Source organism: Artibeus jamaicensis, unplaced genomic scaffold (assembly GCF_021234435.1).
Source record: "Artibeus jamaicensis isolate MK-2021 breed Jamaican fruit bat unplaced genomic scaffold, CSHL_Jam_final contig_432, whole genome shotgun sequence".
NCBI classification, from domain to species: Eukaryota; Metazoa; Chordata; class Mammalia; order Chiroptera; family Phyllostomidae; genus Artibeus; species Artibeus jamaicensis.
This window is the reverse complement of record NW_026521828.1, coordinates 5,434,382-5,449,254: the sequence shown is the minus strand read 5'-3', so window position 1 is coordinate 5,449,254 and position 14,873 is coordinate 5,434,382. Positions and strand designations below refer to the sequence as shown.

General features: G+C 48.1%; 1 protein-coding gene across 3 annotated transcripts in view; it reads right to left on the bottom strand.

Moving 5' to 3' along the window:
* Window positions 1–10,746: 10,746 nt before the first annotated feature.
* ATP10B (ATPase phospholipid transporting 10B (putative)) overlaps window positions 10,747–14,873 on the bottom strand; it is a 344,681-nt gene continuing 340,554 nt past the window's right edge. For all 3 annotated transcript variants that reach the window (XM_053665940.1, XM_053665941.1, XM_053665942.1), the window contains one exon: window positions 10,747–11,255. In XM_053665940.1, the coding sequence (XP_053521915.1) occupies window positions 10,799–11,255 (457 nt within the window). In that variant the 3' untranslated portion in view covers window positions 10,747–10,798. The remainder of the gene's footprint in view (window positions 11,256–14,873) is intronic.

Sequence of the window (14,873 nt, the reverse complement as noted above, 5' to 3'; positions counted from 1 at the left end):
GCCTGTTACGTATGAGGAGAGGTGCCCTAGGTGTTCGCCAGGGTGGGGCCACCCAGGTCGCTGGGTTATGACACTGTATGTGGGGGTGGGGTCAGAGCGGGAGCAATAGCAGTCCTCTCCACTTAACCGGTCTGCCTCACCGCTCACCCCCGCTTGCTTATCCAAGCGCAAATGTGTGAGCCTACTGCCCTGTGCCGGTGGCCGGGGCCTGCACGTACTGTCTCAATGCTCTCCTCTTCACTGGTTTATCTGCATGCAAATGAGCGACCAACTGCAGCCAGCCAGCTGCACATCTCTTCCCTGGGTTCTGCCCGTGGCTAGCCCGCACCTGGGATCTGCACCCTCGGAGGCCTGTGTACCGCCCAGGTCGGGGGATCTTTTTTGCTCGACCCAATCCGCTGCTGGCTTTGCCTCTCTCACCAGTTTAGCTGAGCAGTTCTTTGTTTTCGGACTCCGTATTCAATTTTCTGTGTGGCTTGGTTGCGTTTATTGTTGTTAAAACTTTGTTGTTTTTAGATTTGGTTGTGCGAGGACGCAAAGTGTTCCCACCTATGCCTCCATCTTGGTGGAAGTCCTGAATCTTGTTTTTTTTAAATCTTTTTAGCCACCTGTTTTTTATTAGAGCATTGAGTCATTTACATATAAAGTTATTATTTATAGGTATGTAGTTATCATTATTTTAGTACTTGTTTTGGGATTATTTCTGTAGTTCTCAGTTCCTTTCTCATTCTCTTGCATGTTAATGATTTTCTATGATGTCGTGTTTGGATTCCTTTCTCTTTATTTCTTGTCTGTCTGTTGATTTTTGATTTTTGATTTGTGGTTACTATGTTCTTTCTATATACCAAGTGATTTATAGCAGTCCATTTTAAGTTGATGGTCACTTAAGTTCAAACACATTGGAAAATCAGTACCATTTTTACTCTTTCCATGTTTGTGTTTTTGTTATTATTTTTTACCTTTTTTTCGTGTGGGTATTTTTGTGTATTCCTTAACTTATTTTGGAATTATACATGATCTTCCTACTTTTGCCATTTAACCATTGTACTAGGTTTAGAGTTGGTTGATTCACTGCTTTTATTATGTATTTGCCTATGACTGTGAGATATTTTTCCCCATATTTTCTTATTCATATTTTAATCTGTTCTTTTTAAAGAAGTTCCTACACCAATTATAACTGGTTTATTGTTGATGAACTCCTTTAATTTTTCTATTATTTGGAAAATTCTTTATCTCTCCTTTGATTCTAAATGATAGTCTTGCTGGGTAGAGTAATCATGGTTTTAGGTTCTTGCTTTTCATCACTCTGAATGTTTTGTGTCAATCCCTCTTGGCCTGAAAAGTTTCTGTTGGGATATCAGCTGATAGTCTTATGAGAGCTCCCTTGTAGGGAACTAACTGTGTTTCTTTTGCTGCTTTTAAGATTCTCTCTTTGTCTTTACTCTTTGGTATTATAATTATAATGTGTCTTAGTTTGGGCCTCTTTGGGTTCCCCTTATTCAGGACTCTTTGTGCTTGCTGGACTTATATGTCTATTAGCTTTGCCAGGTTACGAAAGTTTTCAGCCATTATTCTTCAAATAGGTTTTCATTCCTTGCTCTCTCTCTTCTCCTTCTAGTACCCCTGTGATGTGAATGTTGGCATGCTTGATGTTGTCCCAGAGGCCCCTTAATCTATCCTCATCTTTTAAAATTCTTTTTTCTTTTTAACCTTCCCATCAAGTGTTTTCTGCTACCTTGTCTTCCAGATTGCTTATTCAATCTCTGTTTCACCTGATCTGATGTTGATTCTGTCTAATGCAGTCTTCATTTCGGTTATTTTACTCATTTCTGACTGGTTCTCTTTTATGTTTTCTCTTTGTTGAAATTGTCACTGAGTTCTTCTAGTCTCCCCTTTAGTGCATTGAGCATTCTTATGAACAGTGTTTTGAACTCTGAATCTGGTAGATTCCTTGCCTCCATTTCATTTAGTTCTTTTTCTGGAGTTTTGTCCCATTCTTTCATTTGAGACATCTTTTTTTGTCTCCTCACTTTGGTTGCCTTCCTGTGTTTGTTTCTATGTATTAGGCAGAATCTTGGCAGAGTGACCTTAGGTAGTAGGTGTCCTGTGAAACCCATGGCACAGTCTCCCTGTTCACCTGAGCCAGGTGCTCCAGGGGTGTCTCGTGTGTGGGTTGTGTGTGCTCTCCTGTTGTAGTTGAGCCTTGATTGCTGTTGGCAGGTGAGTGACTGGGAATGACTCCCAGGCTGGCTGTGACTACACCAGATGAGCTGTTATGTTGGGGCTGAACCCATGGAGTGGGAGTTTTTGTAGCAGGGTCTCTGGTGTCATTTGTGGGGCTGGTTGGCTGGTCCCTGGTGTGATCTGAAGCTGACCACTGGGTGTGTTTGTTCTGGGGTCTTTTGGGAGAGGCCCCTGAGCAGACCAAGATCATTGTTGCCTGTGCTGGGTTGGAGGCACATGTGAGAGGCTATGCTGTGAATCAAGGCTTGCTGCCACCAGTGCTGGTCTGGGGACACCTTGGTGAGCACCACATTGTGAGCTGAGGCCAACTGCCACATGTTCCAGGTTCATGGCTGCTTATTGAAGCTACATTCCAAGACAACACTGGCTGCAGCTTATGCCAGGCTTGGTGCCATGTGATGGAAGTTACAATGCAAGTTGAGACTGGTCTCTGCTTGTGCCATGCTTGGGGCTGCTCAGCAAGAGGCACAGAACACGCTGAGGCCAGCTCCTGCTGGTTTGGGGTTTGTGGCCATTGAGAAATTTTGGGAAAGCTCCTAGCAGGAGCTGATGCAGGCTGCTTGTGTGCGAAAGCAGCATAGTGGCCCGCCGCCCAGGGTTCTTGTACTTGCTTCTTGAAAGAGAACTTTCACTGCCCAATGTACGAGTCTCTCATAAATGGGGTTGGCAAATGTATGCTTCTCTTCACACTTCTGTCTTTTGCATCCTGTGAAAGGAACAAAAATGTATTTGTGTATATATAGTGTGTGTGTAAAAGATGGGTTGTTTTAAAGACAGGATTGGAGGAGGCTCAGAAGCGGCAGTTGTTGGAGCACAGAATTCATTTTCGTCTCTGCAGATGGGAGACGCTGAGCACTGACTTCTTACTGGGGTAGCCCTTCCCTCCCCCAGGCTGCCCTTTTGCAAACAGGGCAACGTGGGGCATTCTGGAAGGACTCCATAGTTAGACAGATCTGACTCACTTGCCAAGAGGCCTTTTTAAAAATTGTACCTTTTTGTGTTAGTCTTCCTGCTCATTTTGAAATGGCCAAGCAGCCCTGGAAAGGATTGCTAGTTCCTAATCTCTGGCTGGTGAGGTGGTTGAGGAGTCCTTGCCGAGGGGCTTCAGGGGACCCCTTTCTAGTCTCAGCTCTCGATCTAAATTCCTGGGTGGCTTTGGGCTTGTTTACTTCTCTCTCACCAGAGTTTTGTCGCCTCCAGAAATGTCTTTCACCTTGTCTATGGGAACATAGGTCAACAGGGGTAGGAAGGGCTCATGATACTGAAAAACAAACAAACAAACAAACAAACAAACAAACAAAACAAACCCATTTTTCCCTCAAAATTTAGTCATGTGTCTGTCAACCAGTCTCCATTGGCTGAACAGGGGCCTGAGGACAGACTCTAGGTGGCCTTGGTCCCCAGTGTGAGCTGTGAGGGGCTGGCCCTTGTGGTGGGCTGATGGGGGGGGGGACAAGCGGGGCTTGGGGACAGCACTGTGCCTGGAAGGTGTACTGGAGACTTGTCTCGGTGCTTCATTTAGGTAGTGAGCAGCTCTTCTTTTTTGGGGGGTGGTAGGAGATGCTGGTGGAGATTATAGGAAAGGAAAGCTCCCCTTTCCCCACTCCTTACACAGTTTAGCACCTGGACTGTGTCCTTGAAAGCCTGGGTCAGGGAAAAAGAGGCCTCCAAGTGCTCTTCAGACGGTGGAAACGGGGCTGCCCTGCCCCTCCAGAGGTGCTTGCAGCCCCCTAGTATCTGGTGGTCTGAAAAAGGCAACTGGGGGCCCCTCATCTTCGCAGACGTGCATTTGCCCTCCGGCCTTCTCATCCCCCCCTGCCGAAACCAGCCTCATCTCTGATTTTCTGTAACAGCCAGAGTCACAGTAGGTGTTCAGCACTGAGCACTGGGCAAGTAGCCGAGAGCAGATGGCAGGGGGTGGGGGGTTAGGGGGGTGCCTCTGCCATGGGATCTTCCACTGTGTGTGTGCGTGCATGTGTGTGTTTGTGCATGCATGCAGGGGAATCACATAGTAAGTCCATTTACCAGGGCTCATTCCTATACTGTAACCAGCACCCCCCAAATAGCTTTTTTTAAAAAAAATTAATTTTATTTAGTTATTTTTCAAGTACAGTTTTTTTGTCTATTTCTCCCATCCCAGCCTCCCCTGCCCCTTGCTCCCCACCTCCCTCCCATTTCCACCCCCCCTTAGTTCTCGTCCCTGTGTCCTTCCTGTTTGTTCCTCCAAATCCCTCCCCCTTTTTCCCCTCAACTTCCCTTCCCTCTCCCCTCTGGTCGCTGTCCCCTTGTTCTCTATTTCAGTGTCTTTGGTTTTTTTTTTTTCTGCTTGCTTGCTTGTTTTGTTGTTTAGCTTCCTGTTAAAGGTGAGATCATGTGGTATTTGTCTTTCAGCACCTGGCCTATTTCACTCAGCATAATGCTTTCCAGTTCCATCCATGTTGTTGCAAAGGGTAGTAGCTCCTTCTTTCTCTCTGCTGCATAGAATTCCATTGTGTATATGTACCACAATTTTTTGATCCATTCATTTACTGATGGGCACCTAGGTTGCTTCCAACTCTTGGCTATTGTAAATTGTGGTGCATAGGTTCTTTGATATTGATGTTTTAGGATTCTTAGGATATAATCCTAGCAGTGGAATTGCTGGGTCAAAAGGCAGGTCGATTTTTATTTTTCTGAGAAAATTCCATACTGTTTTCCATAGTGGTTGTACCAGTCTGCACTCCCACCAACAGTGAACTAAGGACCCCTTTTCCCCACAACCTCTTCAACATTTGTTGTTTGTTGCTTTGATAGCCATCCTGACCGGTGTAAAGTGGTATCTCATTGTGGTTTTAATTTGCATCTCTCTGATAGCTAACGATATTAGCTTTTAATAGATGCACTGCAGTTTAGGACCAGACTAGTTCCCACCCTGAGCGTTTGGGGAAACTGACTGAACCTCAGTTTGAGGTTGAAGCTGGTGAAGGGATTTGTCTGGAGTCAAAGAAGAAAGTGCTGGCAGAGCCAGACTTGATATCTGGCCTCCTGACTCCCAGCTTGTTTCCCAGTTCCCTCTCTGTTCTGTTCCGGTTATTTTATAGTTTTTTTTTTTTTTTTTCCTTCTGGCTGCAGGGAGAGCCCTCAGGTGCAGCAGCTCCTCCGCGGCTGCTAGGTGGCGCCAGAACGCCTCTGAACAACAGGCTGCCAGTCTGGGCTCTGGCCTGAAAATGCCTGAATCCTGAAGCTTGACTGGCTGCGCTCCTCTTGTACCCTGAAAAGGCCTCCTTTTGGGGCATCGCCCCAGCCCACGGCCCCCACCTTTTGAATCTGTGCAGTCCTGCCTGAGCCCCACCCTGCCTCGGGTTCTCTGATGACCTGGGAGAACTCACGCCTGTGGACTGATTTCTCCTGGAGACTCTGTGTGCAGAATGGGAAGTCCTGGCTGGGTGATCAGCTGGGGGAGATCGGAATTTCAGGTCCCCGTAGGTGCTGCTGTCTTCCTTACTTACTGAAGCCTTCGACTGGGTGAACAACCCAGCTGAACACGGCGTGGTCTTTCCCCAGGTCACCTTGCTGGTCTGTGGCAGAGACGGGGTGGAGTTCAGGCTCGTTAAGCACCGTACTACCTTGTCTCTCATGAGGATGTTGAGAAGACCACACGCTCTGTGGTCTGGTCTCTCCAGCCCCGTCTCACATTTGTATAGCTCTGTGGCTAAGAAAATGTACACAGGCTTTGGTTTCAGGCTTCGGGCGTTAGAATGCTGCCTTGCCACTTGTTAATTGTGGGACTGTGCCAAATGTATGTAACTGCTCTCTGCCTCAGTTTCTCCTTTTGTAAGTGGGATGTGGTAGATTACAAATGGTCTCAACTCTCTCTGTAACTCCTCTCATTAAACGTGGGTTATATTTTTTCACCCCCTTGCAACTGGGCTGGCCTCGTGACTGGTCTTGGAGAGAATGTGGTGGCAATGAGGACGTGTGAGTTCTGAGCCTTGGTGTTGAGAGACTTCGCAGCTTCTGTTCTTACTCCGGGAACGTTGCTGCCGTGCGACAAGGCTGGCCGACGTGTTTGAGGCTGAGAGACCATGGGGAGGGTGGTCCCGGCCACCCCGCCCAAATTGCCCACTGGCAGCATTGTGAACATGTGACTAATTGTGTTCATTGGCCAACTTTGGGGGTGGTTCGTATGTCACCAAAGGGCAATGGACAAGGGGAGAATAACAGTACTTGCCTTGCAGGGTTGCTGCGAGCTTACTGACAATGCATGCTCAGCTCAGACCAGCACCAGCCCGCAGTGGCTGATGCAGTTGTCACTGCTGACGTCGTCCTGGGCCCGTCCTCCTGCTCACCGGGTTCCAGCCACATGGGCCTCTTTTCTTCTTTCCCTTAATGTTTTTTGATTTCATCTTTATTGTACTTTTTCCCCATTACTATTTAGTGCCCTTAAGCCCTCTTCCTGCCAGCAGTCACCACACTGTCCACGTCCACGAGGCCGTTTTCCTTTTTGCTCAACCCCTCAACTCCTTAACCTCCCTCCCTGCCCCCAGCTGTCATCCTGCTCTTTATCCGTGAGTCGGTGTCTCCATCTCTGTCACCATTTAACTTCTTAGTTCAGTGTGTTATTAGAGTCCCCATATGAGTGAGATCAGATGGTGTTTGTCTTTCTCTGACTGGCTTATCTCACTAGCACAGTGTTCTCAAGGCCCATCCATACTGTTGCAAAGGGCATCATTTCTTTTTTACGGCCCAGTGGTATTCCGTTGAGTAAATGTCTCATAGTTGTTTTATCCACTCGTCTCATCTACTGATGGACACTTGGGCAGCTTCCACATCTTGGTGACTGTGAATGGCATGACAATGGATGTAGGGGTGCTCACGTTTTTTCACCTTAGTGTTTTGGGTTCCTTCAGATGTATTCCCAGAAGTGGCATAGCTGGGTCAAAAGGCAGATCCATGTTAAATTTTTTAAAAAATATTTTATTTGTTTATTTTTAGAGAGAGGAGAAGGGAAGGAGAAAGAGTGGGAGAGAAACATCAATGTGTGGTTGCGTCTTATGTGTCCCTTACTGAGGACCTGGCCTGCAACCCAGGCATGTGTCCTGACTGGGAATCGAACCAGCAACCCTTTGCTTCACAGGCCCATGCTCAATCCACTGAGCTACACCAGCCAGGCCATGTTAAATTTTTTGAGGTGTCTCCATACTGCTTTCCACTGTGGCTGCACCAGTCTGCATTCCTACCAACAGTGCAAAAGGGTCCCCCTTTCTCCACATCGTCATCTGCATGTGTTGTTTGTTGATTTTTTGATGCTGGCCATTTTGATGGGTGTGAGGTGATATGTCGTCGTGGTTTTAATTTGAATTTCTATGATGATTAGTGATGTTGAGCATCTTTTCATATTTCTATTGGCCATCTGTATGTCCTCTTTGGAGAAGCGTCTATTCAGGCAGGTCCTTTGCCCATTTTTTAATGGGTTTGTTTTCTTGTGTGTGTGTGTGTTGTTTTGTAAGTTCTTTTATAAATTTTGGATATTAACCCATTATCAGATGTACTGGTATGTTTTTCCATTTTGTGGGTTGCCCTTTAATTTTGTTGATGATTTCCTTTGCTGTGCAAAAACTTTTTAGTTTGATATTGTCCTATTTGTTTATTTTTTCTTTTGTTTTCCTTGCCTGGGGAGATGTATCTACCGATTATTTCCTTTTTCAGGGCAGTTATACTTAATTCTCTGCTGGTTAAATAAGGTCTCAGCTGAAATTTTGGATTACTCTGGGACCCCCCCCCCCCACCACCATCTCTGCTTCTAGACCGTAAACTCCTGGAGGGCAGGAGTAGGACTTTTCTGTTCCCTCTTTTAAGCTTGCCACCTGCCCCAATGCTGCGGACAACAGACACTTGCTGGATATATGCTGAATCAGTGAATGAAAAGGGGCTCCTGACCAATAAAGGTTTGAGGTTGTGGTCAGGCTTCCAGGAAGGGGGTGGGTGGCCAGGTTAGGGTTTCAGAGAGAGGGGACTGTGTGTGCTGCTTCTCATTCCTGTAGCCCTTTTGGTTTGTGTTGCATTCTTCCATGGGATCAGACACTCTGTGCCCAACCAGGCTGTGATTTTCTGTAAGGCAGGGAGGAGTTCCTGGCAGCCCCTAGACATGGCACCAGGCATGTATTCAGTGGGTAGATGGATGGATGGATGAATGAGCAGATGAGTGAATGCAAAGGATGGATGGATGACAGACCAATCAGAATTGCAAACAATTCTGAAAAAACGTTTATTTTTTTCTTCTAACAAAGGATGACACATTTCCAGCCAATCAGTAAAAGAACATAAAAGTATAAAAATGTATTAAGTGCAATCATTAATATGATGTCGTAGGTGAGTAGTTATGCGGCATGGTCACAGCTGATTTGGTTTACAAAGGGCAGGAGTGGGTGGCCAGTTGCCCCCGCTGGCCAGGACCGAGCAGGTTCCCAGGATGTGGGACTTGCAGCACTGAGACGGGGAAAATCCCAGCTAATGGGGAAGGTCAGTCATGCCCGAGACAGAGCAACATCCCAGTCACAGTTATGGTTTGGCATTTAGGTGTCAGGATCAGGCACTTTCTCAACTTCTCTGTTACCTCTGTTCCTCTCAGCCTGAAATACAAATCCCTGTGTCATTATCGAGGGTGTGACAGCTTTGAAAGCTTTTTCACCTCCTTCCACCCCCTCCATTTTGACTTGATTCATGGACCAAGCCTTGGGGCAGGGCAGTTCCACCCTAATTTGTAGGCGGGGATTCCTGCTTCAAGGCTCCTGGCTCTAGAGAGCAAAGATCTAGGTCCCAGCTCCCCTGAGGCTGTGCTCTTCCCATTCCTCAGTTCTTTTCTGAAATAGCCTGTCTCCTCTGGCTTTCGGGGCTGGGAAGGAATCGCATGGAGGAAGGGCCCCTGAGATCCAGTTTTGGCTCAATCCCCTCATTTGGGAGAATGCATATCATTACATCACAGGACTCCCCTGGATACCCACCAGCTGGCCAGTGCTGGTGTTGTTATGTGGGAGTCAGTGAAAGTGACCCAGTGTTTTGGCTCCAGGATGATGCTCCAAACAGCTCCTCCAGTTCAGGTTTGTCTGCAGGTGTCAGAGGACCAGCTCAGCCTGCCGTTTGCCAAGCTGGCTGTTGAGCTCATTTTGGGCATCGTTGCTGAGAAGTTTACTCAAGCGAGGTGGCTATGACTCTTGGGCTCAAAGACTCATCAAGTTTATTCCTAACCAAAAGGGACTTTGCCTAACGAGGAGGCACCACCTGAAGGAGAAAGGGTTTAGTAGCCCTCCCTGACTTACCTTAAAAGATGAGGGACAGGCTCTCCTTGCCCACAGGAGACCTAGCTTCTCTTGAGACCCTGTTAGATTTCTACCATCCATTTTTTTATTTCAACACTGTTTTGAGTGATTACATTTTTGGAATTTACTACCTCTAGGGTTAAGAAGCGCATGAAGTCCTTCTTTTCCCTGCAAGCGAGACTCCCTGTGAGTCTCCCTAATTGAATGGACGCACGTGCCTGTGGCCTCCCGATGGTGCTTCTCTGGGCTAGGCTTCATGAATAGGGTTTGACATTGACCCTAGCCTTAGAGGAGTCATTGTTTGGGCTCCGAGTTGCTCCTGTCCTGTGGGTCTATTCTGGGTGCAGGTGTGCTAAGATCTACTGGTCTTAGCCTTTTCCTGTTCTGAGAGCTGGATGAGTACGAGTGCTTTTCTTTAAAAATAAATACAAATAAATAGCTTTACAAAAAGTGCTGCTCTCTCGGTAGATTCCCGAGGCTGCGGGACACAGGGTCTGTCAGCTGAAGCCTGGGTTTGGGAACACGCATTTCCCTTAGTGTGCAGAAGTCCGCTCAGAATGAACAGAAGTTCTTTCTGCCTCTTATACCTGCTGTGGCCCTACAGCCCCCTGGCGTGTCTGTGGCACTGAGTTCAGGTCTAGCATTAATCTTTACGTGTGGTTTTCTTTGGCTTAGAGACAAACAGCGACCCGACTCTTTGTGGTTGGAAGAGACATTAACGCCGACACGGCCGTCTCTGCTCTACCAACAAGATGAAACCCCTGTGTGTATGGCTCTCTCCTGAAATGGAAACCCGGGCACCCATGGGGTGAGGTGATGGTTTGACAAGCCCAGAAACTTCCATTGCCTGAGAGGTTGCCTGGGTGGATATATTTCTTGGAATCTTGGAAACTTAGGTATTGGGCCTGTTAGGTTCTACTTATCTAGCAGATGAGAAGAACGTCTCTGAGCAAAACATTTGGGAACTCAATACCATAGAAACACAGCCTCTTTAGAAAACTCTGTTCGCAAGACGTGCTGCCCGGCAGCAGGAGAGAACTAGAGGTCGACTGGTTTCCAGTCTTTTTCTGTTTTTTTGGTCAAACCCCTTGGGACCAGCACTTCCTCCAAGGAAGTCAAGACTGGTGGGGACGAAAGTAGGACTGGCTCCTTCTGTCCTTTGTGAAGAGGAGGAGTCTTGGGTTCATGGGGCCGGGCCGGCCTGGGCCTGGGCCTGGGCGGCTCCCTCTGAGTCTGTGAGGATTTCTGCAGGCCCCTCATATGGTCATCGAACTCTGGGATCGGCGATGGCTGCCCCTGCTTGAGCGTTGATATGCTCCGGTCTGTCCACTGGGGGGCGCCCCGGGAGCCATCATGCCGCCCAGAAGGAGGTGCTCTCTGGCTGGGAGTTTAGCTGAGGCGTCTGCAGAGCACAGGTCATCATCCCTCCTGTGCTCTGTTCTGCTCCTCTCTCCGTGCACCCCCCGGCTCTCCTTGCACGTCTGCTTGGGAGGGCCGGAGCTCTTTGGGCTGCTGGTTCTGAAGTCCTGTTCAGGGACAGGTGGCACCGGATGGTGGGGGCGCTGAGGTTCTCTGGGCACAGGGGCAGGCATTTGTCTGCCTCTCCAGCTCTGGATTTCCAGGTCTCTCTTGTCAGTTGGGAGGCTGTCAATTTTCTGAGCTTTGGTGATGAGGGACTTCCCATACGTCCCTTGTAGAGATAAGAAAAAGTACCTGGTGGGGAAAAAAGAAATAACAGAGTCAAGCTTTTCTGATTTTTGTTGACTTCTTGAATTTAAGCATTGAAAGAGATCTTTGAATCCAACTCCCCACCCAGGGCACGGTCCTTTTGGCTGCGTTTCTGACTGATGGTTATCAAATACATGCCTGAGCACCTCTGGGATTTGGGAGTTTGTTCCATAGCAACACATAATAGCTAACGTTGATTATGTGCCAGCACTGTTCTAAAAGCTTTAAATATCGCTAATTCGTCTCTCCCAACAGTCCCACGAGGCTGGTGCTTCCTCCCCCCGCCCCCCTGCCGTGTTACACACAAGGAAACAGAGGCAGTGAGACAGGGATCTGCCCAGAGCCACTCAGTGGCCCTGCCGGGGTCCGCACTGAGCCCTCTGGATCCCTGGGTTTTCTCTTCTTTATCGTGTGCAGGGCAGTTCTTTCTCTCTCGGCTGTTCTAACTGAGGCACATGTACATGCTTCGCAAGAGCAGCCCTTTGTGGACGTTAAGTGGTTTCTAAATACATATTCTCTTGAATCTGGGGGCCATGCGATTTTCATGGCATTGCTGAATTTTCATGATTTGCCAGATGGAGAAACTGAGGTTCCAAGAGATGGGATGGGTTTTCCCGGGTCTCCCATTGGCTAACACAGGGTTCCTTTTCCTGGCCCAGCGGCGTGGAGTCAGTTCCCGACCTGGGACTGGGCGTCTCTCCCTGTGCCTGGAGGGTTTTCCTGTACCACGTTTGGGAAAAAAATAAGGTGAAAACAATTGCGTGGTCTCTGGAGAAAGCCTGCACCATCTAGTGATGCTGGGCAAGCCACGTTCCTTCCCTGGGGGTCAGTTTCTTTACCTAAAAAGTAGACACCTAAGGTCTTTCCCTAAAGTAATCCTTTTCATTAAAATTTGTATTTGTAAAGCCTTATTACAGAGAGGCCCCCATCCTGTCACCGGCGTCTGAAGGCGTTAGGCAGCCTCACAGTGGGTGGGGGGGGTTTTCTGCAGCCCCCCTGTGGCTTCAGGTCCCCCCCCCCCTTCTTCCTCGTCTCACTCAGGGAGGCAGTCCAGGTGTTAGGGTCAGGAAAGACTCAACTTCCTTCCTGCAAACTGGCATCTTCTCTGTTTAAAACTGCCCCCCGAGCCACCACTTTCCTTCTCTATCCATTCATTCCAGAGATCCCCACCAAGTCCCAACCATGGGCCAGGCCCCCCGCACCCCCCCCCCCCCCCCCATTGAGCTGAGAACAGGCCAGGCCGGTTCTTGCTCCCCCGAGGCACCTGAGCAGAGTTGGAAGCAGAGGAGCAGAAAGACACAGTGTCAGACACTGGATCGGGCATGAGACACCTTCCTGGAGGGACAAACATTTCAGCCGAGGACCAAGGGGTGCATAGGAGGCAGTCTGACAAAGGAGGTGAGACCGAGTCCACGCACAGTGGCTGGAGCGGGGAAGTGACACAGAAGGGGTTGTTGGGGCCAGAGCAGGCAGCGACCGAGAGCCCTGTTTCGGTCCCTTGGGCTGCATCGTAAAGGCCTTGGGAAGCCCTGGGGGGATTGCAGGCACGTGACATGGGCTCACTTTGACACAGTGGTAATGGGTTGGAGCGAATAAGAGACTTTTGAAGTGATTTGGGATGAAGGGGTTATAACCTGTCCACGGTGGGGGTGGTAGGAATGGAAATAGCAGTAGAGCTGAGAAAAATGGAGCAGATAGAAGTGGCAGTTCTTGATGAAGGGCTAGACGTGGGCATGAGGTGAGAGGGGGTATTGAGGATGAGTCCCAGGGCTGCCCGGGTCCCAACTGGGTAGCATTTGATGGAAGAAACCCTGGAACAGACCCAGGTTTCTTGGAAGGTGCTGGTGATAACAGGAGGATTATGACTTCAATCACAGATGTCTCTCAATTTCTTCAAAACCACATACCGAGCGAAGGCGGCACAGGGGTAGCTAGAAAGATGTATCTGGAATTCAGAAGTGAGATCTGGGTTGGGAATTTACTCTGGAGATTCGTCTGTAAAAAATATTTACCTTCACAAGAGCGGTTGCTATGTCTGTGGAGAGACTGTGAAGGGAGAAGACAAAGGAACTGAAGACCAAAGCTTGACAATACGCCATGTCAAGGACACGAAGCAGGAGAAAAACGCAGCGTGTTGGGGCGCGTGTCCGAGGGCTGGTGTCCTGTGCTGTAGCTAATCAAGATGCTCATTATGTTTTAAAATTCATGTGTTAGCTTCTTCTGTTTTTATCTGCCAAACGATTGACATGTTCTTCTTTTGAGAGAGGTATAGTTCTTTTATTCTGGTTGAATTAATTAGACCAAGATTAGTGAGGTCATGGTCAGTGGGCCAATGATCACAAGGTTGGTGAGTGAACTCTACCTCCAATATGACAAATACAGCTTATAACCTTAAGTGAACAAATAGGGCAAAAATTCTATCGTGTAGATTTCTAGAACAGACGTTAATTTTTCCAAGGTTACAAGTCAACAGTCCTTGGAACTATTAAAATAATCCTTTCTCAGAAGAAACCTTTTTGCTTTACTTAGTAAACAGAATTAAACAGAAATACAACTTTGTGGTGATAATGTAGAATAAGCAAAGATTTAACTTATGTGCTATGGTAACCAACAAGTAAATATTTGCTCACTTTTTCCTAATGTGTCTGTTGAGCAAGCTGGAATGCTCAGTGCTTGTCTTTTCAAAGCATGTGTTAACAGTCTTTCAGACTTTGCAGGGCTTCTCATTAAGCTGGTAGCTTTTCGCTCCAAGTGTGTTTTCTAGCCAAGGGTAAGACAAAGACTATGGGGCTGATAATTTTCTATTTCTATTCGCCTGCCCCCCCCCCCAAAAAAAAAACACAGAACAGAAGAGATCAGTCCTTGATCAGTTTTGATCACAGCTGTGTTTAACCCCAAAAGTGTGGACAAAAGTATTTAAGCCACTTATTTGATACCCTTTTTCAGCAAGGGCACGACCCTCACCGTCTCTCCCGGGGTCCAGCTCCCGAGGAGGTGGGCTGAAGGCGGCGTGTGGTGGGAGATGTTGTCTTAGTCTTGCGCTTGTTCTGAATTGTTCCCTACTCTTGGCTCTCAGGGCCCTCTGTGAATACTCGTCTCTCTGACTCTTGGATTATAGTCAAACTGAGGTCTGGATCGTTCACTGCACTGCACGCTTCTTGAGAGCAAGAACCCCATTCTTCTGTCTCTTTAGCTTCCTTTGCTCGTTAGTCTGAGTGCAGCCATTGCTACAGGAATCGTGCTAAGTGTTGGTTGTATAATAAGGGGGATCCCTTCTGTCTGGGAGTTAGTGGGCAGCCAGAGACAAACAGGCAATTTATTTAAAGGGCAGTGACAGATACACCCAGGTCATGGAACAAGCAAGAAAGGGGAACCTGTTTCAGTCTGAGGAAGGTAGGTGAAGGCAGGGAAGGCTTGGAATGGCGCTCCCTAAAATACTGTCAAAGGGGGAGGGGCTGGTGCGGAGGGCATTCTGAGTAGAAGGAACGCAGGAGCTACGGTGGGGAGGTGAGGGGCCAGGGGCGTTTAGGGAAGTACAAGCAGCTTGGTGGTGTGTGGGCCAAGGGTCGAGGCCGGAGTGGGGGAGCTGAGTGCACTCAGTGC